The sequence below is a fragment of the Microcaecilia unicolor genome, chromosome 3 (genome assembly GCF_901765095.1).
Source record: "Microcaecilia unicolor chromosome 3, aMicUni1.1, whole genome shotgun sequence".
Taxonomy (NCBI): Eukaryota; Metazoa; Chordata; class Amphibia; order Gymnophiona; family Siphonopidae; genus Microcaecilia; species Microcaecilia unicolor.
Window position 1 is genome coordinate 164443050 of NC_044033.1, and position 26156 is coordinate 164469205.

Genomic DNA, 26156 nt, shown 5'->3' on the forward strand with positions numbered 1-26156 from the left:
TCTAATTTTTTTTTTTTACCTAAGGCAATGGAGGGTTAAGTGACTTCTCCAAGATCACAAGGAGCAGCAGATGGATTTGAACCGGGCACTTCTGTATGTCAAGAATGGTGCTCTAACCACTAGGCCATTCCTCCACTCCCTCCAAATTTATAAACAAGCCTTTACATGAAGTCCATGGTGAAAAGAACACTAGACTTTGTGGACACTCTCCCACCAGAGCAGGCCACAGAGCTTCGTCAGCTCGCTACAAAGCAGAAGTAGTGCAGGACATACCTTTTGACATTTTCAATGTTGTGTCCACGAACTCTACTTTTGGTGTGGGGATGCGTAGAGTCTCATGGCTGCATATCTCTGACCTCGAACCAGCACTTCAGGAGACATTGGTGGATGTTCCGTGCCGAGGAGATAACCTTTTGGGGGACAAAGTGGTGAATGTTGCAGACCTCATTAAGAAGCATTCTGACACCATTAAGTCCCTCTCTTGGCAACCTCCTTTTGTGTCCACCTCCTCTCAGAGGTATTTGGCAGGACCTAGAAAGAGAACCCACTACTCTCAAAGATGTAGGTTTACTCCTTCTTCCTGTCCTTCTCAACAGGCCCAGCCTGTTCCCCAGTCAAAGCAGATGATGAGCTTCTGACTGGATCCGGGAGAGCAAAGCCGCTATCCCAGTAGCTGTTCTGGATGGCGTACCAGTAGAGGAGAGGCTGAATTTTTTTCCAAGCAAGGTAGCCCCTTGTAACCGCCAACTGGTGGTTTCTTCAAACTGTTCACCATGGTTATGCATTCAATTTCAGGATGCTTCCATGGGCACCCTTCTCCCCATAATTCAGGCAATCGATTGGATGGGCTCTCTGGGCTTAAAGCATGCCTATACTTAAATTCAGATACTTCACAGTCAAGCTGGGCTGACTCTGGCGGGTCATGTCATGGCTCGGTGTCAGAGCCATGGCTGCATTGGTATCCCACCTGAGGTCAGCCTCTTTTGAGGAGATTTACAAGGCTGCAATGTGGTCTTCAATCCACACATTCACATCTAACTACTGCCTTGAGCAGAATACTCGCTATGACAACAAGTTTGGTCAGAGAGTACTGCAGGGAGCGGAGGAGTAGACTAATGGTTATTGCAATGACCTTAGATCCTGGTGACCTGAGTTCGATTTCTACTGCAGCTCCTTGTAATATTGGGCAAGTCACTTTCCCTCCATTGCCACAGGTACAAAAAAAGTTAGATAGTGAGCCCTCTTTCCCTCCGTTCCCCAGATACAAAAAAAAGTTAGATTGTGAGCCCTCTAGAGAAAGAGAAAGTACCTGAATATAATGTGTACAACGCTGCATACTGTATGTCTAGTAGCACTATAGAAATGATTAGTAGTAGTAGTTGTAGAATCTGTTGGGTATCTAGAATCCAGCTTTACCCTCCTAGGTCCATTATTTCATTTCCAGGCTGCATCTTCACAACCAGTTGTATATAGTTTCAGGTTGACTGGTTTCTTAGGCCTTGCTATTGCAAGTCCCTATTATCTTAGCATTGTTGTTTTCAGTGAACCTGGTAGCTAGGGATTTCCAGTTGTGAGAATGATTGGCCTGCTTCTCCTTGGAGAAATCGACGTTACTTACCTGTAGCAGGTGCCCTCTGAGGACAGCAGGCCAATTATTCTCACAAACCCTCATTACTCCCCTTGGAGTTGCCTTTTCCTGCTATGTTATTAGACTGCTGGTCCTGCATTCACACATCATGTGGAAAGGCACCCACATACGCATGGCGGGATACTGCCAAAGGCCTCTTAAAGCAACAGTACGCTGCACAGCATCCACACCAGGCTCAGTCAGATGATGTCACCCAGCTGTGAGATTAATTGGCCTTTTTTCTTCTGAGAACACCTGCTACAGATAAGTAACTTCACTTGTTTACCAGTTTGTTTAATATGTTGTATTTGGATAGATTTAGATTTTTTTGACACACAGTTCCCTGGAATGCATTCAGGATGAATATTCCTATCGGTGACAGAGGTTCCAAGAGGGGAGCACCTAGTACTAGCCACACAGTGAAGGGGCCCTTCCTGCTGCATGTTTAAAAGTGCTCTGTCCATTTACTGCTGACATAGATGTAACCCTCACCTTAAGGATTTTAACATAGCCTGCTATGCCTCATCCCACCATGCCTAGCCTTGCCCTGCTTCAGCCTCCCCAAACAGCTGTGCCACCCACCGCCTACGCATGCCATGCAAATTTTACTTGCAACCTTACTTATCTGCACCACTGACTCTGTACAACTTGGCATTCAGAGCGAGGGGATTAATGTGTATATTAATGAGAAGAAAGAATTGAGTTCCTTGAATTACATCAGAAGAGCACATGTAGCTAATTCAACAAAGCAGGGATAAGCAGGATACAGAGTTCTTTTTATCTTTTTAAATAAGAAGTTGAATTGCAATTAAATACACACTACTGTTCAAAGACCACTAATTCCCCAATGTTTATTTTCAGCACTTGAGGTCAAATTCAGACACGTCTTTCCCTCCATGTAGGAAGTGTTATATATGCAAATTTCTCAATTGCTTTGAATTTGACAAAGTCTGTTTGGGTTTTTTTTAGAAGGGAAAGTGTATGTTCCTATTCTGGGAGTCAGTGTTCGCCATGCTTTTTTTTTTTTAGGCTGCATAAAAATACGCTGGCTGCTGCAGACATTCTAGGGATGGAATGAAATTGACTCTGTTAACATTAGAGTGTTTAGGATACTCCAGTAGGCAGTACCCAAGTGGTACATCATTAGGACTATCCTACGTCTTGCCCCATCCTTGGCCACCTTTAAATCTAGACTGAAAGCCCACCTCTTTAACATTGCTTTTGACTCGTAACCACTTGTAACCACTCACCTCCACCTACCCTCCTCCTTCCTGTACACATTAATTGATTTGATTACTTTATTTTTTGTCTATTAGATTGTAAGCTCTTTCAGCAGGGACTGTCTTTCTTCTATGTTTGTGCAGCGCTGCGTACGCTTTGTAGCGCTATAGAAATGCTAAATAGTAGTAGTAGTAACAGCTAGTAACAGGTGAGAATCTATTTGCTGTCTAAAATATTTAGGAACAAGCAAAAAAAAGCCCAGTTCGCTAAAAAATGAAATGGGCGCTAGCAAGGCTATCATGTAATGGCAATTATGTTTTTAAGTGAACCGCAATTCTCCCCTCACCTCCAATCTATCCATTCTCCTCTACCCCCCTCCATGTCCCGTGATTCTCCCCTCGCCTCCCATCCCATCCATATCCAGCGATTTGCTTCTGCCCTGCCCTCCCATCCATGTCCAGCGATTCTCCCCTCCCTCCATGGCCAGTGACTCTGTCCTTCCTGCCGCCCTTCCTTTAAGATATGCACCTTACCCGAGGTCACAGCGGCGGCAGGTAGGCAGGGCTTGCATCACCTCCAGCCTTCCCCTTGCCTTCCCTCTCAGTGTCCCGCCCTCCTCTGACATCATTTCATCTTTACGCGAGGGCGGGACACTGAGAGGGAAGGGAACGCTGGAGGCAAGTTGACGTCAGCATGCTGTTACAAACCCAGACAGCCATCCAGAGAAGCAGAGGTACAAATTATTATATAGATTTGGTAACTGCAGCACAGAATTAAACAAGTGAATTTTTGCCTGCAACATAGGTCTATGATTTATAAGTTTATTATTTATATTCCGCTTTTACCCAAGGTGAGGTACAATGAAAACATACATATTTAAAACAATGTACAATTAAAACACAAATGTACAGCCAAAGAAACAACTACAACAAAGGTCCAAAGAATCCAGCTTATCCAAGGACTGTTCCATATGTTGCCCTGAACAGATGACATTTTACCACTCTTTTAAAGGTTGAGGTATCTTTTTAGCAGCCACATTGTCATATGTAAATGATTCCACTCCCTTGGTGCGGTAATCAAGTAGGTACTACACCTAGTCTCTTCCAAGGAGACAGAATGTCAATCAGGAACTGCAAGTAAGTTGGTATTTACAGAATGCAAAGAACAGACAGGCTGATAAACTTGTAAGGACGACTTAAAATAATAAGAAGAATAATACAATGCCTAATGTACCAACCACATCATTTTGATTTGCTGTGAGACAGTATATGGCAAAGATCTGTGTCTTCTTGCCCTGAAAGAACTGTACTTGATATATGATCCATACCCCGATATTTTAATTCTTTGATGCCACGTGGGCCGAGTGAATTGTGATATTCAGATTTAAATCAGTCTTCTGACATTGATCTGTGAGAAGCATTCAGTGAATTAGTCTCAAGTGTTGGTATATTGTACTAGGGTCTTATTTGTTTGGCAAGAGACACTTGCTTTTTGAATTGCAGTGACCAGGTTTCCAATTAGCTCTGAATGTTCATGATTGTGTAATGAAGATGTGATCAGCCCCCTTGTAAAAGAGAACATTGAAAGAGATGATTAAAGAGTGATGGATTTCAGCATAGGTCTTGGATGTGTCTATAAACGTTGCTTTTCAGTACCAGCCTTTTTTTTTAACAGGTCAATGAGAACTTAGATTTAGAACTCCAATTTCCAACTGCAATCATTTTGCAGGATTTCTCATACTTAACACCCCCCCCCCCCAATAATCACCGGTATGTAAAGATACGTGTTAGTACCAGCCTTTTTTTTTAACAGGTCAATGAGAACTTAGATTTAGAACTCCAATTTCCAACTGCAATCATTTTGCAGGATTTCTCATACTTAACACCCCCCCCCCCCCCCAATAATCACCAGTATGTAAAGATACGTGTTATTTTTTTTCTTTCCCTCAAGCAAAAGCATTTCACTATTCATGAACATCCCTTAAAAAAAAAAGAAAAAACAGAAAGCCTGTTTATATTTGGTATTGTTTTTGCTTTTAACTACATCAAATTCCATCTGGAGCCATTCTGTGGTTTCTGTATTGCCACAAATCACTAAAAAATGTGCTTTCAGTCCTGTGCAGAGCAAATTTGCTATGTGTTTGCAAATGTAGTCATGAACTAAAGATTTTACATAACAGTTTTCCATGGGCATGGTTTATTCTGTTATGATAATACAAACTCAGTAAATACATCCAATTCTTTTAGAGAATATGCATTTTTTAAAGATTAAGGGCCCTGTTTACTAAGCCGTGCTAGCATTTTTAGCGCGCACTAAAAATTAGTGCACGTTAACGCTAAAGACACCCATAGGATGTCTCTAGCATTAGTGAATGCTAAAAATGCTAGAGCACCTTAGTAAACAGGGCCCTACGTTTTGACACTGCTTTGATAGATGAATAGTAAGTACTCGAGGGGGGTGTCTACATACAAAAGAAAGCTTCCCTAGATTCTTCTAATCCTGCAAACTACCACCCTGCATCTAATCTTTATTTCCTATCCAAACTCACTGAAAAAGTGGTTTATGCACAACTCCTCTCTCATGTAGAACAAGCCCTGGTTCTTCATCCCTCTCAAGCAGGTTTTCATCAACATCATAGCACAGAGACAGTTATCACCTCCTTACTCTGAGATCTTCATTCCATACTTGATAGTACTGACTTTGTTCTGATTATTTCTTTAGATCTTTCCGCTGCTTTTGACCTGGTTGATCATTCTCTTCTGCTCACATGGTTTGCTAGTATTGCCCTTTCTGGAACAGTTCTGGACTGTCTCTCGACTTTTTTGCAAAACCACTCATTCTCTGTCTGTTCTAAAAGAGGATCCTCAGCTCATTACTCCCTAGCTTGTGGAGTGTCACAAGGCTCTATTCTCTCACCTCTACTTTTTAACATCTTCATTAATCCATTAGACACCTTGATCCAGTCCTTCAATATCAAGGCTTTTCTATACGCTGGATCTAGAGGCTATGATGGATGAGGCCAACTTGGATTTAGAGGTGGTTATGGAGATTTGGCTCATGACTGGGATATGGGTATAATGGACTAGGAGGGGAGGGATTAGTAAGCTCGACTCAGGAGAGAGACCTTGGGGTGTTGGTGTCTGAGGATCTAAAGGTGAAGAAATAATGCAAAAAGGCGACGGCCGTGGCCAGAAGGATGCTAGGCTGCTTAGAGAGCGGTATAACCAGCAGAAGAAAGGAGATGTTGATGCCCCTTTACAAGTCATTGGTGAGGCCCCACTTGGAGTATTGTGTTCAGTTTTGGAGGCTGTATCTTGCTAAAGATGTAAAAAGACTGGAAGCGGTACAAAGAAAAGCTACAAAAATGGTATGGGATTTGAGTTGCAAACCGTATGAGAGACTTGCTGACCTGAAAATGTATATCTTGGTGGAAAGGAGAAACAGGGGTGACATGATACAGACGTTCAAATATTTGAAAGGTGTTAATCTGCAAATGAACCTTTTTCAGAAACAGGAAGGCGGTAGAACTAGAGGACATGAATTGAGGTTGAAGGGGGGCAGACTCAGGAGTAATGTCAGGAAGTATTTTTTTATGGAGAGGGTGGTGAATATGTGGAATGCCCTCCTGTGGGAGGTGGTGGAGATGAAAACGGTAATGGAATTCAAACATGCATAGGATAAACACAAAGGAATCCTATTTAGAAGGAATGGATCCATGGAATCTTATCGAAGATTAGGTGGCACCACCGGTAATTGGGAAGCGAAACCGGTGCTGGGCAGACTTCTATGGACTACGTCCTGATTGTGACTGGATAGGGATGGGCTGGAGTGTAAATTTTAAGGGGTTTCAACATTAGCTTTAGAACTTAGTACAAGAACAGTGCTGGGCAGACTTCTACAGTCTATGTCCTGAGAATGGCAAGGACAAATCAAACTCAGGTATAAACTATTGCATACCATGTAAAATTAGTTTATCTTGTTGGTCAGACTGGATGGACCGTACAGGTCTTTACCTGCCGTCATTTACTATGTTACTATGTAATCTCATCAGTAAGGACAGCACAGGAAGAAAGGGTGGAGGAGTTGCATTACATGCTAAAAGTAATATTAAAGCAACAGAAGTTCAGGGTATACAGGATAAGGAGATGACATATGGGTTAATCTGGAAAGAAGTGGACAAAGATTTAATTGAAGACACTCACAGTATAGTTGTAAAAGAGAACGACTAATAGTTTATACTTTATTGAGAACTTACTATACCACTCAACTGACACACAGAACAGGATAAATACAGAGCAAGAAGGGAATGCCAATGTTTAAAAGGACAATATATACACAGAAATCAGTTATGAAAAATAGGCAGGAGAGAGATAAGGTTCCAGCGGACCACTGCAAAACATCACAAGAGGACATCAGGTTGGGGATATGATGTGCTTGGTTAAACAAACAAGTTTTCAGGTCAGCTTTAAGAGTCTTCAAGGACAAGTTAGTACTGAGGTCCATAGGTAGGCCATTCCAGGTGGAGGGGGCCAAAAATTAAAAGGCAGTATGTCTAGTGGTCTCATACCAAGCAGCTTTAGGATTGGGTTTAACTAAGCAGTGACTGGTTAGGGATCTGAGGGGTCTGCTGGGGCAGTAAGGTTTAGTAAGGCTCAACAGATAGCTCAGGATGCCACAACTCAAAGCTTTGAAGGTAAGAACTGCAATCTTGTAGATAATTCTCTGTTTAACTGGTAGCCAATGGTGGTTCTTAAGAAGGAGGGTGACACAATCTGTGCGACGCGTATGGCATAAAAGGTGACATTTTGAAGTATTTGAAGCCTTTTTAGTGAATATCCAGGCAAACCTGCATAAACTATATTATAATAAACTAATCTGGTCATAAAAAAGAAAGAACACAAGTGTGAAAGGTATCATGGGAGAAAAGGCGACAAATCAGACGCAACTGTCGAAACGCAAAAAATACAAGATCTGGACAAGGCTGAAATTTGGAGCAGGAAAGATAAATCAGAATCCCAAATGATGCCAAGGTAGCAAAAGCTTTCAAGTGGACTAATCAACGAACCAAAAAGTGATAATGGAATAGAGGGTTGAGGCAAAGGGCCCATTAACCAACAAGCGACAGTTTTATCTTTATTAAGAAGTAGTCTGTGTGCACTAAGCCAGTTTTCTACTTGGTTAAGGCAAGCTTGAAGGGGGCCTAAATCTGGGAAATGAGTCAGTAGGCAAGATCAGAAGAATGTTCTCTGCATAAAAATAAGACAAAGTCCCAGATGACTGGATTAGTGCTGCAAGGGGACTAAGAAATAGGTTGAACAAGAGCGGTGACAATACAGAACCTTGGGGGACTCTACAGTGGAGTTGTCATTTCTATGATATCCCATCATGGGTACAGATTTAAAAAGAGTGCCGAGACAAAAATCACATGAACCATGACAGGACTGTGCCAGTGATCCCCAGGGAAGTAAGATGTGATAGGAGCAAGGCGTGATCCACAAGATCAAAGGCAGTGGATAAGTCAAGAGATACTACAAGAACAATACGTTTATCAAGAAGAGAATGTACTTCACTAAGCAAGGCTGTCGTTATGGTCTCAGTACTGTGGTGTGGTCTAAATCCTGACTGCCTAGGTGATTTCAACATGCTGGATGTTGACTGGGACATCCCTGTTGCAGTGTTATCCTTCTGGCTTTTTCCATCACTTTTTCTACCAGTATGGTCACCTTAAGATCATCAGATATGATAACCCCCAAGTCCTGCACTTCTTTTGTGCACAAAAGTACTTCACCCCATGTACCATAAACTTGAATTTTTTTTCATGAAATCTTCCAAATTCTAGACTATTTTTCAAGCTTAACTACAACCCTCCTCACGATATCCACATTATCCAGAGTGTCTACTCTATTGCAAATGATGATACTGCAGATTTTGGTATTATCTGCAAAATCGCAGACCTTACCAGTTAGACCTTCCACCATATTACTTACAATAGAGTCCGACCGAATCCAGGATCTTCGATTTCTGCCAAAGCCAAAATCTACAACTGAACTTGGCCCCTCGTCCCTCTCCCAAGTCAACCCCTCTGGCAGCAGCCCCCCTCCTCCATAGGCAATACCTTAGGGAGGCCTGGTGCTCTAATGTTGTCTTTGGGGGCAGGAATGAATCCCATTCATTCCTGCCCCAAGCCACTGCTCCACTACAATGATTGCCGAGACTGCAGCGGGAGGTCCTGGCAGCTATTTTGCGATTGGAACCAGCATGGGAAGGCATGGAGAAATTAGACCTTACCTACTAATTTGCTTTCCTTTAGTCCCTCCGGACTGGCCCAGGGTTGGACACAACCCATCAGTCCAACCGTGGGCCGGTCCGGAGGGACGCTAAGGAATTTGTGATTGGACCTCTCATGGCAGTCTCACGAGGCTGTCATGGGAAGTCTCTGCAGCCATTCTAATCAGAACCAGTATTATCTGATGAATCCAACAAATTAACAAAAGTTGCTGTTGTCTTCCATGCAATCATAAGATCTTTATCTTTAAATAACCATGGGTATACCCACTGTTGTTTATAATCTTCCTATTCAAATATACATGTGCATATACTCTCACTGTTCAGGTGCACACAAACACACACACATTCCCTCTCTTTTGGTGCTGTGCCTCTCATATACTACCCCCACCTCTGTTGGATTACTGGATTTTATCAAATCGACTCCTATTCTGTTTAAGCTTCCATTGCCTACTGTAGAGTCGTTTCGATACTTGTGTATAGTAATAGATTCTCAACTTTCCTTTGATCTCAAGTCTCACAGGTTGTCAAAAAGGGTTTCTTTTGGCTCTACCAGCTCCGTTCTATTAGATTTCTGGATTTCGCAACTCTTCATACCTTGATTCATGCATATATTATTTCTAGATTAGACTATTGTAATGCTGTGTGTATGCTGGTATTTCTCAATATAATTTCGTCATTTACAAACCTCCAGAATTCAGCAGCACATTTACTATTTGGAGCAAAGTACTACAACCATGTTACTCCTTTACTAATTCAACTCCACCGGTTACCAATAAAACATAGAATCCAGTTCAAAAGTTTGGTTGTTACTCTTAAAGTTTTACATTTTAGAAGCCCCCTTTACCTGGATTCCTTAGTTATTCCATATACACCAACACATAGTCTTGTTGTGATTTTAACACCAATGGCAATTTGTTCCATTCCGAGGGGCCGGCCACAGAGAAAGTATCAGCTCTGGTGATTGCCAGATGCAAATGTCATAGGTTTGGCACAAGCAGCGCACAAGCACTTGCTGACCACAGTAACCTCGATGGCACATACCACTGCAGAACGCTTTTCAAATAAAAAGCACAGTCACGGTACAGTCCTAAATGCACCAACAGTAATTTAAATTTTAACCTTTACACCACAGTAAGCCAGCGCAACTGCCCTATCAGGAGGGAAACATGCTGAAATTTAGAAAGATACCCCCTCTCCCCCACCAAACCGACCACCCTGCTCCAAACAGGCTTCCTGTGCTCCCCTCACAAAGGGCCCTGGTGGTCCAGTGGGACCCCTGGTCAGGCAAGAACCTCACCCCTGGGGTCAGCCCTGGTGGTCATGGTGGACCCCTGGCCAGGCCCCACCCCCCACCCCAGAGGTCAGTCCTGGTGGTCCAGTGGGACTGCTGACCTGGCCAGACACCCTGCCCCAAAGTCGGCCCTGGTGGTCTAGGCTCCTGCTTTGGCAGCCTAGGCTCCTGACTAGCATATCTCTAGACAGCAGGAAGGAGGGAACAGGCATTCTTCCCTCCTCCCTCCTGGGCAGGGTAATCAAAATGGCAGCCCCTGTCCCGCCCAGCGCATTCTAGGATGAACTGGACGGTGCCTAACTACCAAATAACACCAAATACTACCTTATTTGGTAGTTAGGCCCCACCCAGTGCATCCCAGAATGCATTAGGCGGCGCAGGGTGCCACTATTTTGCTGATGCCACCCAGGAGGGAGGAGGGAAGGATGCCTGCTCCCTTGTCCCTGCTATCTAGAGGTCTGGCCAGGCCAGGGGTCCACTGGACCACCAGGGCCTTTTGTGAGGGGGCCAGGAGGGGATTTTTTTGTTTAAAGGCAGGAGGGGGACCACCCGATGTTCAGTGGGGAAGGGAAGAGGAGTGGGGGGGGACGCTAGGGTTGCCAACCATATCCAGATTCACCTGGGCTTACCCCATTGCATGCAGGGACTTATGATTCTGATTTCCCCATTGGATTCCCTAAGAAAAGCAAGGTTACAAGTCTCTGCATTCATTGGGATAAGCCCAGGACTGGATCAAACTTGTCGGGCGAATCTGGATCAAACTGGCAATCCTGAGGGTCGCCCAATGTTCAGTGGGGGAGGGAGGATGAGGGGGAGTGATGTTCATGGGGTAAGAAGAGTTGGAGAGAGATTCAGGCCAGGGCTTCTTTTTTTTTTTTCCCCCCTGACAGGAAAATCAGCGCAGAATAGTTATTTATTTATTTAGATTTCTTATACCTTTCAGTAGTAAGTAACTCAAGGTGAGTTACATTCAGGTATGAGCATTTCTCTGTCCCTGGTGGACTCACAACCTAATTTTGTACCTGATGCAATGGAGGGTTAAGTGATTTGCCCCAGATCACAAGCAGCAGCAGTGGGATTTCAACCGGCCACCTCTGGATGTCAAGACTGGTGCTCTAACCACTAGACTACTCCTCCACTGTGAGCAGCTAATTAACAGTGAACAACTAATACTACAATTTTAACTATTCTGAGTATGCCATGGTAATTTTACAGCACTAGAATCAGGGTAGAATTTGCTTTTACTAGAAAAGGCAGTATATCAAGTTTTAAATAAACATAAACAAAGTTCTTGCATTTGCTGCCAGCTCTTTTTTGACTGTAAAAGACCATTCACACTTCCTCTAGTCCTTTTATATTCCCACCCCTTCTCTCCTGTTTCCACTGGCTCTCCAAAGCCTCATGCACAGTTTAACATCAGCCCCTCTCCTTCCAGTTACTAGAGCAGCTTTCTCAATGGCTGAATCTTACCACAGTCTGTACTGGAAGAGGGCAGGACTGTAGAGCTAGAGGACTAAACTCTGAAAAATATCCAGAGGCCTTAGCCATTCTCCTGCTTTGAGAGACACAATTTCATATCTTGGTAGGGGTGGGAGGGGACGTGGCAATCTTAGCCTCCTCAGTCCTAAACCCATCTATCGGGGCCCCTGTGAAGAAACAGTGTGTTTTAAGTCTGTAGAAATCCCTTTATTTATTCTTGAAGTGCATTTCTCTAGTTTGGCCAGCAGGAGGTGCATGATATGTTTTAAGCTGTTACAAAGAACTGACCTTTCCCCTTCTTTAGTTAACACAGATAAAGGATGTGCCTGTAGTTTTTGAATGTTGTCGTTCTGGGCTCTGAATGGCCAGGAGTTTGAAATTACCCAGCAGCTGCTGGTTGTTGCTTTAGTCTTAGCCAGGAAGAAAAGAGAGCAGGATCTCTTTGCTGAGGTTCAGTAAACAAACAGTTATATGTCCTGATCTTTCCAGGTACTTTTTAGAAAGTAAGCAAATTTTTATTTATTTGTTGCATTTATATCCCACATTTTCCCACCTATTTGCAGGCTCAATGTGGCTTACATAGTGCAGTAGTGGCAGTCGCAAATACTGGCATGAACAGTTATGTTTAGTTAGTGTTATAATTGATCCTTCAGTTACCTTATTGTTTGCCGATTGTACATTTTTGTCCACTGTTCAAGTTCTGACAATAAACATTTTCAGTTTGTTGACTCTTACTGTCTGGACTTATAAAGAATCTGGTGGTTTGTATGTTGAGTCTGTGAGTGCTTTCTGGGAACTGTGGGACCACTGGGAGTGTGGCCTCCAATAACCTAGAAATCACTGGGGGTAATTTGAGAGTGGGAGACTCACCCAGAGGCAGTTGTGACCCAGTCAGTGGGAGGAGGGTGCTAGTGTAGAGCACCAGCGCGAGGTGCAGGCGGACCCGAGCTGTGCTAGGGATAGACCCTCTACGTGGTGATGGGGTAACCCCAGGTGGGTGGCTAGGCATTTCGTGACAGCCCCCCTAAACTTTTTGGCCCTAGGAACATGCCTAGTTTGCTTATGCCTTAATCTGACTCTGCTCCTGTGCAAGGTGAGGTATTTAAATCTCTCTATCATATCTTTCCTATCCTGCTTCTCCTCTAGGGCATAACTGTTTAGATTTTAAAAGTCTAATCCCATGTATTTTATGACGGAGACCAATTATTTTAGTGGCTTCCTTCTGACCTGATTCTATCTAGTTTGTAGCCTTTTGAAGGCAGACTCTGCAGGACTGCACACAGGACTCCAATTTAGGCCTCTCCAGAGACCTATACATAGGCATCCATATTACCTCCTTTTTCCAGTATCCCATTCCTCTTCCTTGTGCACCTGAGCTTCTTCCTCTATCTACCTGTCTGTCTACCTCATCAGCACTCCCACATCCTTTCCTCTTTTATGCTTAGATCACCACCCCCCATACTGCCCCATTCCCTTGGGTTTTACATTATTTTAGCATTAAACCTTAGCTTGCAAAACTCAGACCACTCCTCAAACTGCTACGCCCCCCGTTATGTTTTTTACACCTTCCAGGATGTCTACCCTGTTGCATATTGCAGTAACATCCAAGAAAACACACAAAAAAACCTTTCCCAAATGGTCTCCCCAAAATATAGCTTGTAGAACTGTTGAAAAGAACTGGACAAAGAGCAGAGCCCTGCAGTACCCTACTGGTAATGCCCCCGTCCCAGGAATAATCTCCAATTATCACTACCCTTTGTTATCTTCCATTCAGCCGGTTTCTAAACCAGCGAATTGCTTCAGTGGCCCTACTAAGGATGCTGTTTATTCTGGATATGTGGAACTATGTCAAACAGCTTGCTGGAATTACTGTACTATAGGATTAAACCGAGGAGGAATGTTCACAAGGCAAAACCATTTGTAAAAAAGGAAAATGAACCAATTTTTAGACTTGTTCAGGTCATTTCACATGTTACTTGGTTCTTCAACCCGGCCTTTATAGCAGTGGTGTAGCTATGGAGGGCCACAGGGGCCCAGGCACCCCAAATTGGCTCTGGGGCCTCCGGTTTGGCTGGCGGGGGTCCATGACCCCAACCAGCTAAAGCGTTTTATCTGTCCCACGCGGCTGGTCTCACACTTGCTTCTTCTCCTGTTTTCAGCACGCCGTGCACTGCACGCTCGTGTTAATGAAACCGAGTATGCGTGAGCATGCTTAGTTTCATTAAAACAAGAGTATGCATGGCATGACAGGAAACAGGAAAGGAGGCAAGTGCGAGACCGGCGCGGGACAGATAATTAGCTCTACTAATTCACGAGCTACGGTGCGCATATTGGTAAGTTCACTAACCTCACAGTAAAGACTTTTTTCTATGCGATAACTGCTGAGAAAGGTCCTCGCCCTCAACAGTTAGCACCCCAGGCTTTGTATTTATCATACAGTAATGGGAGCACTCACAGTATGGAAAATGATGGTAAGCTTTAGCGCATTTTAGTAACCAGTCCCCAGAGTATGCATAAAATTGATTTAATGCATTTGAACTTATATATTAAAGTTGATCTGTGCATGTTAAAACACTTCTAGTCAAACACAAATGTGTCAAACTGGAAAAAAAAAAAGTCTGAAAATTTGAGGAAAAAAAAAATCAAAGATCTGAAAAAACAAACAAAAATGTCCTTCCACTATATACAGTTTCTAACTGTAGATTTTAACTGACAAAAACCAATGAGTCACTGTGGATGCAAAAAAAACAAAAAAAATTAAAAATAGGTGTTTATTAACTAAACATCATAAAGACCCTACTTCCCCTAGCATTCTCTCACTCCTCACCTGGCTTGTCCTGTATCCTCTACTCTGTAAAAGCGACACAAAACACACATTATTTGATTTTACTGGAAAAGGTACACTGGAATGGTACCTGTGGCGCCGAAAACATTCACACACACACACCAATTTTCTGTACCTGTACTCTCAAAAAACCTCTAATTAGCTGAAAAATAGACACCTAATTTTATCATTTCAAAAACACCTAAGAATAGAAGCCATAATTACATAGAATTCCTGGTTAATCTTGGAGTTTCTAGAATACCATCTCAAGCCATCCTGGAGAAAATTCAAGACAAATTCTCTAAAAGCTGCCTGATCAATCCAATTTATCTTAGCTTCTTATTCAATTAAAATGTTCCAGGAAACTGTAAGCCATCAACCATTGAGAGAGACGATGAACAAACACACAATACAGAAGACACAGCTTTCATATGGTCGATGCAGCATTTTGGGAGCATTATTTCTACTGAATGCATTTTTCAATGTGTCAGCCGTTGTTTTACCATGCTATTTTCTTCTTCTTCTTTTTTTTTTTAATGGCATAGAACTAATAATATATATATTACTGAGGATAAATATTTAAACTAGAAGAACAGATCCCAAAACTATATCACAAAAAACGGTCTTCCTTTAAAATATTTAATTTCTTTTATTACAATACATATATCAGATAAAACCACTTATGCTGTGTAAGTTCCGGAACTTGCCCAGTCACACCCTTCACTTCTCCACCCATTCACATAAACCTTGTGTGGGCACATTTCTATATATCCATAATCTGTGTACATGCTCCCCAATTGTTGTTTCCTCAATTTCAAATCTTCCACTTGTGTCTTAGATATCGTCCTTAAAGGTTCAAATTATAGTCCCTTTAAATCATAAAAATCTTCTAAATCACATCAAGCAGGAGCACAGTGTTCACAACAAAGTCTCTCCAGCACTCTTCTTGGAGTAGTGTTAGTTCAGCAGAGTGAATCAGTGCAGTGTGTCAAGGGCTTCCTGGAATTTACATACTGTTTCCAGACTTTAAGCACCTTCTAACTCTTCACACCTTCTCTCTTGTTCCTCAAATTTGTTCCTCAAAGGTTCCTATAATTTGAACCTTTAAGGACGATATCTAAGACACAAGTGGAAGATTTGAAATTGAGGAAACAACAATTGGGGAGCATGTACACAGATTATGGATATATAGAAATGTGCCCACACAAGGTTTATGTGAATGGGTGGTGAAGTGAAGGGTGTGACTGGGCAAGTTCCGGAACTTACACAGCATAAGTGGTTTTATGTGATATATGTATTGTAATAAAAGAAATTAAATATTTTAAAGGAAGAACGTTTTTTGTGATATAGAATAAGCCACTCAAAGACGCACAAAAGAAGTAAAGTGACTTAAACCCCAACACCCTTTGAGGGAGATGCAGAAAGGCTTTCAGTACAGCCGCGCACAGACATCCGAGTGCGTGGCTTCTACCTTCAGCATAATAGCATTGAAGGCAGCAAGTTAATTATATGCACAATTTTTCTGTGTGGCGAATCTGCAGCAAGAATGGGGGGGGAGGGGATGCCAGACACAGGCGCACAAGGTTTTGTGGCAGGGGCACAGCTAGACCTCCAACGGGGAGGGGACACATTTCCCCCCTCCTCCGGCTGCATGAAGGTACCTTGGCTGGCGGGAGTCCCCAACCCCCGCCAGCTGAAGCATTTGTCCTGCGCTGGTCTCGCACTGCCTGTCCTGTTCTCAGTCACACAGTGCACACTTGTTTTAATGAAACTGAGCATATGCATGAAGTGTCGCTCATGCTCAGTTTCACTGAAATTAGTGCGCACAGTGCGGTGTGACTGAGAAGAGCAGGGTAGGCAATGCAGCAAAACCAGTGCGGGACAAACGCTTCAGCTAGCGGGGGTTGGGGGCCCAAGGCCCCAGTAGCTATGCCGCTGTTTTGCGCTAAGCGCAGTTTCTTGTGTGCGTGTCTTAATTATAATTAACAGTGACAATGCACATTGACGCCTGTTCTTCAGCGCCTACATATATGCCTTTCAAAGTATGTCTGCCCTTGAGAGTCTCATATTTAGGCGCAGACGAACAGGCACTGATGGGTGCCTTTCACTTAATGCTAGAAAATGCAGGGTCATGTGCTTGAATGTGTAAAAAGTGGGAGTACGACCAAGGATACCAGAAACTGGAGGATGTTCTTAAATAAAAAACTTTATTGAAGGTTTGAAGACTCATGTGCTTGAGTCACAAGAGTCCAAGGGAATGGTACAATATAGGGGGTGAAGTGCTTCTGAGTACAAAGGAAGAGCGGGACTTGGGGGTGATTGTGTCTGATGATCTTAAAGTTTCCAAACAGGTAGAAAAAGCGACAGTCATAGCCAGAAGGATGCTTGGGTGCATAAGGAGAAGGATGCCCAGCAGGACAAAAAGAGGCGATAGTGCTCTTGTATAAGTCTCTGGTGAGGCCCAATTTAGAGTATTGTGTGCAAGTCTGGAGACCGCACTTACAGAAAGATATAAACAGGATGGAGTCGGTACAGAGGGCAGCTACAAAATTGGTAAGTGGTCTTGGACATAAAACATATAGGGACAGGCTTATGAACCTCAACATGTGTATGCTGGGAGAGAGGAGATAGTAACATAGTAAATGAGGGCAGATAAAGACCTGAACGGTCCATCCAGTCTGCCCAACAAGATAAATTCATTTTACATGGTATATGATACTCTATATGTATACCCGAGTTTGATTTGTCCTTGCCTTTCTCAGGGCACATACTGTAAAAGTCTGCCCAGCACTGTTCTTGTACTAAAAGTTCTGAATCTAACATTGAAGCCCCTTAAAATTTACAATTTACACTCCAGTCCATCCATATCTATTCAGTTATAATCAGGGTGTAGACCGTAAAAGTCTGCCCAACACCGCTTTTGCTTCCCAATTACCGGTGTCACCACCCAATCTCTGCTAAGATTCCGTAGATCCATTCCTTCTAAATAGGATTCCTTTGTTTTTATCCCATGCATGTTTGAATTCCATTACCGTTTTCATCTCTACCACCTCCTGCGGGAGGGCATTCCATGTATCTACCACCCTTTCCGTGAAAAAAAATACTTCCTGACATTACTCCTGAGTCTGCCCCCTTCAACCTCAATTCACGTCCTCTAGTTCTACCGCCTTCCCGTCTCTGGAAAAGGTTCGTTTGCGGATATATATGGTGCAGCAAGATAAAAGGAACGGAGTTTGGAGTTAGCGGTGGAGGAGAAGGGTGCAGATAAGAGAGATTTACCCAGTGAACGGAGTTCCCGGAGAGGAGTGTAGGGAGAGATGAGAGTGGAGAGGTACTGAGGAGCTGCAGAGTGAATGCACTTATAAGTCAATAAGAGGAGTTTGAAATGTATGCGGAAACGGATAGGGAGCCAGTGAAGTGACTTGAGGAGAGGGCTAATATGAGCATAGCAACACTGGTGAAATATAAGTCGTGTGGCAAAATTTTGAACAGATTGAAGAGGAGAGAGATGGCCAAGTGGGAGACCTGTGAGAAGCAAGTTGCAATAGTCTAAGCGAGAGGGGATAAGATTGTGGATAAGGGTTCTGGTAGTGTGCTCAGAAAGGAAAGGGCGAATTTTGGTGATATTATAGAGAAAAATGATAGATTTTAGCAGTCTGCTGAATATGTGCAGAGAAGGAGAGAGAGGAATCGAAGATGACCCCAAGGTTACAAGCTAATGAGACAGGGAGGATGAGAGTGTTATCCACAGAAATAGAGATATGATAGAGACGTTTAAATATCTCAGGGGCATTCATGTACAGGAAGTGAGCCTTTTTCAAATGAAAGAAAACTCTGGAATGAGGGGGTATATGATGAAGTTAAGCGGAAATAGGCTTAGGAGGAAAGGAATCTAAGAAAGTATTTGTTCATGGAAAGGGTGGTGGAAGCATGGAATGATCTTCCCAGTGGAAGTCATGGAAACGAGGACTGTGTCATAACTTAAGAAAGCATGGGACAAGCATATGGGATCCATTAGGAAAAGGAAGAGTTAGTGGTTACGGAGGATGGGCAGACTGGATGGGCCATTTGGCCTTTATCTGCCGTCATGTTTCTATGTTCGGACATGCACATGTGTTTGCTAGTCATCTGCCTTTAAAACTTGCACAGGCTTCCTTCAGCTTGCATAATAAGCAGCACTTTAGTGTGAAAAGACAGACAAGAAAGCTGCTCTGCAAAACCTTCTACGCTACCCTGGACCATAGTTGTTAATTTCTCGCATTGTGCACGCTTCAAAAATGGGCAGCATACTCTCTGCATAGCACAGAATATCTAAAGTGACTCATTAGCATACATTTTAATACAATTTGCGGTTGTGTTTTTCGCACGAGTTATCACCTGTGCACAAGGCCTCTCTGTATTGCTTGGCATATAGAACCGGCTTTCAACCATCGGTAACCCTGCAGCTAAGGCCGCAATTGCTTTCTGCATAGACCCCTTTGAAAGCTATGTGGTCGCCACAGTAATCCGTGGAAATGCCGAGAGAAATAGGTCAAACACAAAAAAAGTTGTTGGCGGCTCCTTTTTATTCCTAGATTAGTGTGTGGTGCGACACGAGTCCAGCAAAGCTGACTACCTATAACTTGTTCATTTGGCCTTTAGTTCCATGGAAAAGCAAAGCCAGTGATACAGATGGCTATTTTTCAGCTTTTATTTATGCAGTGAACTTTGAATGGACTTGAGAACTCCGACACCCACTCACTGGTGTCTATTTTCTGCTTTGAGTAAACCACAGGTAAGCTGATCTCTCTATAATAAATGGATTTAAACAAGCTCATTCTTCAGGCCATTGCATCATCCCATGAAACCTCCAAGAATAGATCAAACCAGAGTTAGGAACCTAAGGACTGTAAGAGGTTAATTCTTGTGGGAAGGTGGTGGCTGCAGATATCACAGTTGAGAGACACAGAGAGGTAGGCTAACAGAACATGAGAGGACATTTTCTTGGTCCTCCTATGACCTCACCCCTGTCCCATTCCCCCCCCCCCCCCTGTTAAAATAAAAACAGCTTTTGCAAGAAAGAATTTTTTTGCTTTGGGGGGGGTGGGGGGGAGACAACTGCTGGATCCACCAGTCTCTTGTGTAGTGTTTTTCATTAGAAAACCAAAGTAAGCAAGTCAAGCACTGGGTCCCAAGTAAAAAAAAAATAAATAAATAAAAATAAATTATATATATATATATATATATATATATATATATATATATGGCAGTGTAGGATTCGTAAGTCTGTCATTCAGCGTTTCATTGGCTCTCACTGTCACGCCCTCACAAGAACGAGGAACCAATAAACGGTGTGAAAAAATTGCCCAACACGCCTGCCCGGTCTGTCATTGCAACACGCATGAGGGTGTCGTCGTCCCTCCCTTCCAGTTCCAGGCCCCCTCCCTCCGATTTTTAAAAGTCATCTTCATTTACCAAGTCAGAGTTATTGCGGGACCACAGCTGAGAAAGAGAGAGAAGGACCGAGCCTGCACGCGTTTTACCGCTGCTGGCCGCCGCCGTAACCCTGACTTGGTAAGTGAAGATGACTTTTAAAAATCAGAGGGAGGGGTCCTGGAACTGGAAGGGAGGGAGGGGTCCTGGAACTGGAAGGGAGGGAGGGACAGCAACCCTGGAACTGGGAGGGAGGAGGGAGGGAGGAAGGACCCTGGAACTGGGAGGGAGGACTCTGAAACTCTGAGGGAGTGGGGAGGAGGGACCCTGGAACTCGGAAGGAGGGAGGGAGGGGGATGACCCTGGAACTCAGAGAGAGGGAGGGGGACGACCCTGGAACTGGGAGGGAGAAGAGGCCCCTGGCACACACTCTCAATCTCACACACACACACTCTCTCTCTCTCTCACACACACACACTCGCACAATCACTCTCTCTCTCTCACACTCACTCTCACACACCCTCTCTCAAACATACACACTCCGAGGAAAACCTTGCTAGCGCCCGTTTCATTTGTGTCAGAAACGGGCCTTTTTAACTAGTGTGTATGTGTGTGTGAATATATATATATATATATATATATATATATATATACATACATACACACACACACACACAACACTTTGATCTCAAATTACATTAGGAGCCGTAGTAGGGACAGATTAAGTATGTGCATATCATATCACATCACATTCTAAGCATATGCTATTGTCACCTGCTTCTATGAGCATCACACAGTTTGTTCAATTAACCTTTTTATTTGTAGTCGTGTATATAGCTAAGACCTAAACTGTATTTGGCCCACAGAATACAGGATGAACATAAGAAAATACCTCATCCATAAAAGCTGTTACCGGATGAAAATTATTAAGGTATGTTTTGATATCTGTCAAGAGAATCAATTTAAGTTACTTATATTCAAATAACAAACACTAGTAAATAGAAGTTATTTATTAAAGTGCCATTAATGATTTTATTGCACTAAGAAGTTTTTATAACTAGTTAAAACTAGTTAAAAACATTAAAAACCATAAATATAATAAATAATTAAAATCCCTCCTGGATCCAGATCTATAGTACTAAAATTATTCTCTTTCTTACAGGAATCAGTAGTATTACTAAGACTATAGTTTATGTGCAATATTTACCTATCAGTGAATCTTGAATAAGTATTACTATTCAAATTACACTTAATCAAATTTTCTTTTCTCTTATAGGATTTACTTTTAGGGTAAGTTTCAAATATAAACCTAAGAAATCAATTGTATTGTCATATGTAAGTAAACTAATTTAACGTTTCTTTTTTTTTTTCTTTTCAGGTCCCAAGTTCCTTAAGGTAAGTATGAGTAACTAATGTAAGTGTAAAATGTCTCTCTCAGTTCCACAGTCCTGTAGAACTAATTTTTCTTCTTTACTTAGCTCAAATTCCAGCTTTCTTGACTTTTGGACATTTCATCTGTTTTGGATGTCTTTGCCTTGATCTTCATCCTAAACTTATGCTTCAAAAGAAATTAAGAGGAAAGAATCTATCTTCCTGAAGTGTGTGTCTATGAATGAGCCTGCCTATTACTGGAGCCTTAACTGGATGTTCTAATATAATAAAAATAAAATAAATTTTATTTTCCCTGAATCTGATTTCCTGACTTTTCCTAATAAACTTTTAATTTCTAAATCTGCCTATGGAGAGAGCATGTCTTCTTCATGGAATTTTGTGTGTTCTTGAAGATCATCAAATGGCCAGGGTCACCAAGAGACCCGGCCGGGCCCGGGGCGAGGCCACCCCGCCTCCACCCCCATCGTTCCCACCGCCGCTGCAGTCCGCAGTCTCACCTGCCTGCCTCCATGGCTCCGGGCCCCCTGCATTCAAGGCGGCAGTCGCAGATCGCCTCTTTTCTGGCCTTCCCTCCCTGTGTCCCGCTCTCGTCTGATGTAACTTCCGGTTTCCACGAGGGTGGGACACAGGGAGGGAAGGCCGGAAGGGAGGCGATCTGTGACTGCCGCATCGAATGCAGGGGGCCTGGGGCCGAGGAGGCAGGCAGGTGAGACCGGGAACTGCAGCGCTGATGGCCTGACCCCGGTGCCGGGCCCCCCTTGGAGGCCCGGGCCATTTTGTCCCCCCTGCCCCCCCCCCCCCCGCTCGGTGGCCCTGCAAATGGCCATACCACTCACACACAGCCACATTTGATTCACACAGCCCTTAGAGGTTTGGTTTGCGTTAAATCCTTTCTTTATGCTCCTAAAATCAGACAATTATCTGTCCAGATCAGACTTCAAACATTAATCTATTTGATTCAATAAATTCTTTCTAAATAGGTTTAGTATCTTTATATCTCAAAGGAGATATTTCAGGAATATCAATCCCTATATCAATTACTTCAATCCACTGAAAGGTTTCAGAGGTTCAAAGCTACCCAGCACTGTTCAGAATAAAATATATTTCCAAATAGAATTTTAACTGTTCCTTACATTAACTACTATCAATTATTACAGATTAAACCTATGAACTATAAGCTTTCTCTCTGAAGAGAAAAATTTAATTCTCTTAAATGGATACAAACCTTATAAATTTAATTACTCTTAGTTATGACAGTTTCAGTCACTTAGTATTTCACTCAAAACTTTTTCATTTATTACTTCCTTTCAACCCCTCACACAGACACATCAGGATACAGGATCTCTTTCTTCAAAGTCTTCCGATGCTCTCTCATCAGCTATCACTAGCTAGGTTCCTAACTAGAGCAGTGCAGCCAATCAGGAAGCTCCCTTTCAGAACAAATTTCCATACTGACATTCTATTATGTATTTTCGATTAAAAACACTATATAAAACCTTCGTTTTTGGATTTTAATTACACAACTCAAATCAGAGCAATGCCCTAATGTCTATTATAAGTGATGTTAAGCTATAGTTTTTCTAAAATACGAGTACAATATTGTATATATATAAAAGAAGAACTGGTGAAGAATTGGATGTTGCATAGATTGCATTAACCCTAATTGGGTAGCGGTTAACATCACTGAGGTTCTTAGTTAAACTTTTGATATGATTTTGACATCTATGTGATACAAGTTTACGATGTAAGCTGCGAATTAAATGATTGAAAGAGTGAAATATTGAAGAAAGCTGAGTCTGGACTGGATAGGGTGAGATTGGTGGATTATAAGACCCAGTCTACAGAAGATTTAAACGAGCCCCCTGCATTCAAGGTGGCAGTCGCAGATCGCCTCTTTTCTGGCCTTCCCTCCCTGTGTCCCGCTCTCGTCTGATGTAACTTCCAGTTTCCACGAGGGTGGGACACAGGGAGGGAAGGCCGGAAGGGAGGCGATCTGTGACTGCCGCATCGAATGCAGGGGGCCTGGAGCCGAGGAGGCAGGCAGGTGAGACTGGGAACTGCAGCGCCGATGGCCTGACCCCGGAGTCTTTATAACGAGTAGTCACTAGTAGACATGTAGTTTAGGTAGGGTTACTATAATTGCCGCAACAAAAAAAAAAAAAAAAGAAAAGAGGACGCAAAATAAAATTCAATCACTCCTCCACCATACCCCCAGCCCCAACACTGCCAGTCACCACACCTTGACCCCCGCCCCCCCCCCCAAAAAAAGCCAGATTCTACAAACAGTGAAAGTACTGGTAAAGTAACAAATGCATTTTCTTTCATACTCTGCTAAATATAAAATGAAAAGATGCACATTTCTAAGCATTTCATGAGCTGCATATCCCCCTCTCCTCTTCATCCCCCTTGTATGTACTTCCCTCTTTCAGTGCTGCCAAGGGGTCTCAATTTTTGAGAGAGAGATTTTAGTACACGCCCACAGCCCTGACCCACTTTGCATTGGCTCCACCTACTCTGCATGGCTCCTCCCCCTGGCACACTTCAAAACCACTGCCATTTCAGAAAATATTTTATTTAATAGCCTAATACCGTTTTTAATTAGCTTTCAGAGGCCAAAACCTCCTGCCTCAGGTCAGTATAATGCCGTTATGGTATCCTCTCCTGACCTGAGGAAGTGTTGGTCTCTGAAAGCTAATCAAAAATCTTTTAAAATCAGTTAAGGTATCACCTTATTTTCTATTTTGTCTTTAATTTGCATTTATTAAACTTTATTAACACAGCTACCATATTACTTTATCCTAAATTAAAAATAAAATTATTTTCTTTACCTTTGCTGTATGGCCATTTACTTTTTCTAATTGTGTTGCTCCCAGTCTCTTGATTCTGCTTTCCTTCGCCTTCTCTTAACTCTTTTGCCAGGGTTTCCTGGCCATGTCATTTTTCTCTCCTTTTTCTTTGTTTTCTTCAGTATTCTTCTGCCTCTCTCTCTCTCTCTGTCCAGATTTAATTCATTCTTACTATCCATTCTTTAATTTCCCTCTTTTTACTTCATCTACCTATGGCTTTTCATCTTTTCCTCACTTTTGTTCTCCCCGTGCCCCTTCCTCTTATTCTCCAATCTTTCACTACCTCCCTTTTCCATCCAGCAGCTCTCCTCTTTCTCTCCACATCCTTCCAGTGTCTCCCCTCTTTCTTTCTGCATCCTGCCATTCAGCGTCTTCCCTCTTTCTCTCCCCATCCTTCCACCCATCTACCCTCTCTCCTGATCCTTCCATCTAATGTCTCTCTCTCCCCCTCCTTCTATCCAGTGTCTCTCTATCTCTCTACCCTTTTCTGTTCAGTGTCCCTTCTCTCTCCACATCCTTCCAGTCTCTCCTTTCTCTCTGCATCCTTCCATCCATCTCCACTCTTTCTCTCCCTATCCTTCCATCCAGCATCTTTCTCTCCCCATCCTTCCATCTGTTTCCCTCTCTCACCCCATCCTTCCATCCATCTACCTCCCCTCCTGATCCTTCCATCCAGTGTCTCCCTCTCTCCCTTTATCCCCTTCTTTCCATCCAGTGTCTCTCTCTCTACCCTTTTGCATTCCTCATTTCCCCCCTCTTTCTCCCCATCCTTCAATGTCTCTTCTGTTTCTCTCCCTATCCTTCCCTCTTTCTGATCTTAGCCAGGATCCTCCCCTTTCTCCCCATCCTTATCACCAGCAGCTTCTCTTTCTCCAGCCTTCTCCATCTCCCCTCCTTCTCTCCCCACTCTCTCTATTTTACCTCCAGCTCCTCCTTCCACCCGATCTTCGTTTCCTGGCCACTGCTGCTTCTCCTGTTGAGCAGCAGCGGTGCAACAACAAAAAAAAAAGAGCTACCAAACAAAAAAAAATTTTTTAAAGCAAGCGCGGCACCGCAGGCAGCCTTCAGGCATTGGCTGTCAGCTCTGCAGCCACTCCTCTCTCCTCTCACGTCACTGCCCCTGGAGCAGAAAGTTGAGATCGACTTTCTGCTATGCTGCGCTCCTCCGGGGACAGAGAGAGGAGAGAGGAGCAGCTGCAGAGCCAACAGCCAATGCCTGAAGGCTGCCTGTGGTGCCGCGCTTGCTTTTTAAAAATATTTTTTGCTTGGTAGCTCTTTTTTGTTGTTGTTGTTGCTGCTGCTGTTCAACAGGAGAAGCAGCAGTGCCTGGAAATGGAAGAGGGAGCTAGCGCCGCATGTTTCAGCGGGAGACAACCTGCCAAACTTGGCAGGTCTGCTCTTTTCCCTTCCTCCCACCCTTCCCCCATGTACGTTCCCCTTCTCCAATCTTTTTTCCAGCATCCCTCCACCCACTTTTTTTTTTAAACAGCTTCCTCATTCCCTCCCTCCACCCACATCCCTCCGCTCACGTACCTTATGTCCTGGTGGTCTCTTTGGGGCAGGAAAAAAACCCCACTCTTTCCTGTCCAGCGCTGCTGCTGCTCACCTGTTCACTGCCGGTGGTGCTTCAAAATGGCTGCCAAGGCTTCAAGCAGTGACCTTGCCAGACTTCTGCGGAAGTCTTGCAAGGCCATTGCTTGAAGTCATGGCAACCATTCTGAAGCACCACCAGGAGCGAGCGATCAGCAGCAGCAGCACCAGACAGGAAAGAGTGGG

The 26156-nt window shown here is 43.4% G+C and overlaps 1 protein-coding gene across 1 annotated transcript in view; it reads left to right on the forward strand.

Moving 5' to 3' along the window:
* Window positions 1-26156, forward strand: part of LOC115464301 (enoyl-[acyl-carrier-protein] reductase, mitochondrial-like) — a 131019-nt gene that overhangs the window by 3327 nt on the left and 101536 nt on the right. The window contains exon 3 of the mRNA XM_030194692.1: window positions 21521-21537. Coding sequence (XP_030050552.1) covers window positions 21521-21537 — 17 coding nt within the window. The remainder of the gene's footprint in view (window positions 1-21520; window positions 21538-26156) is intronic.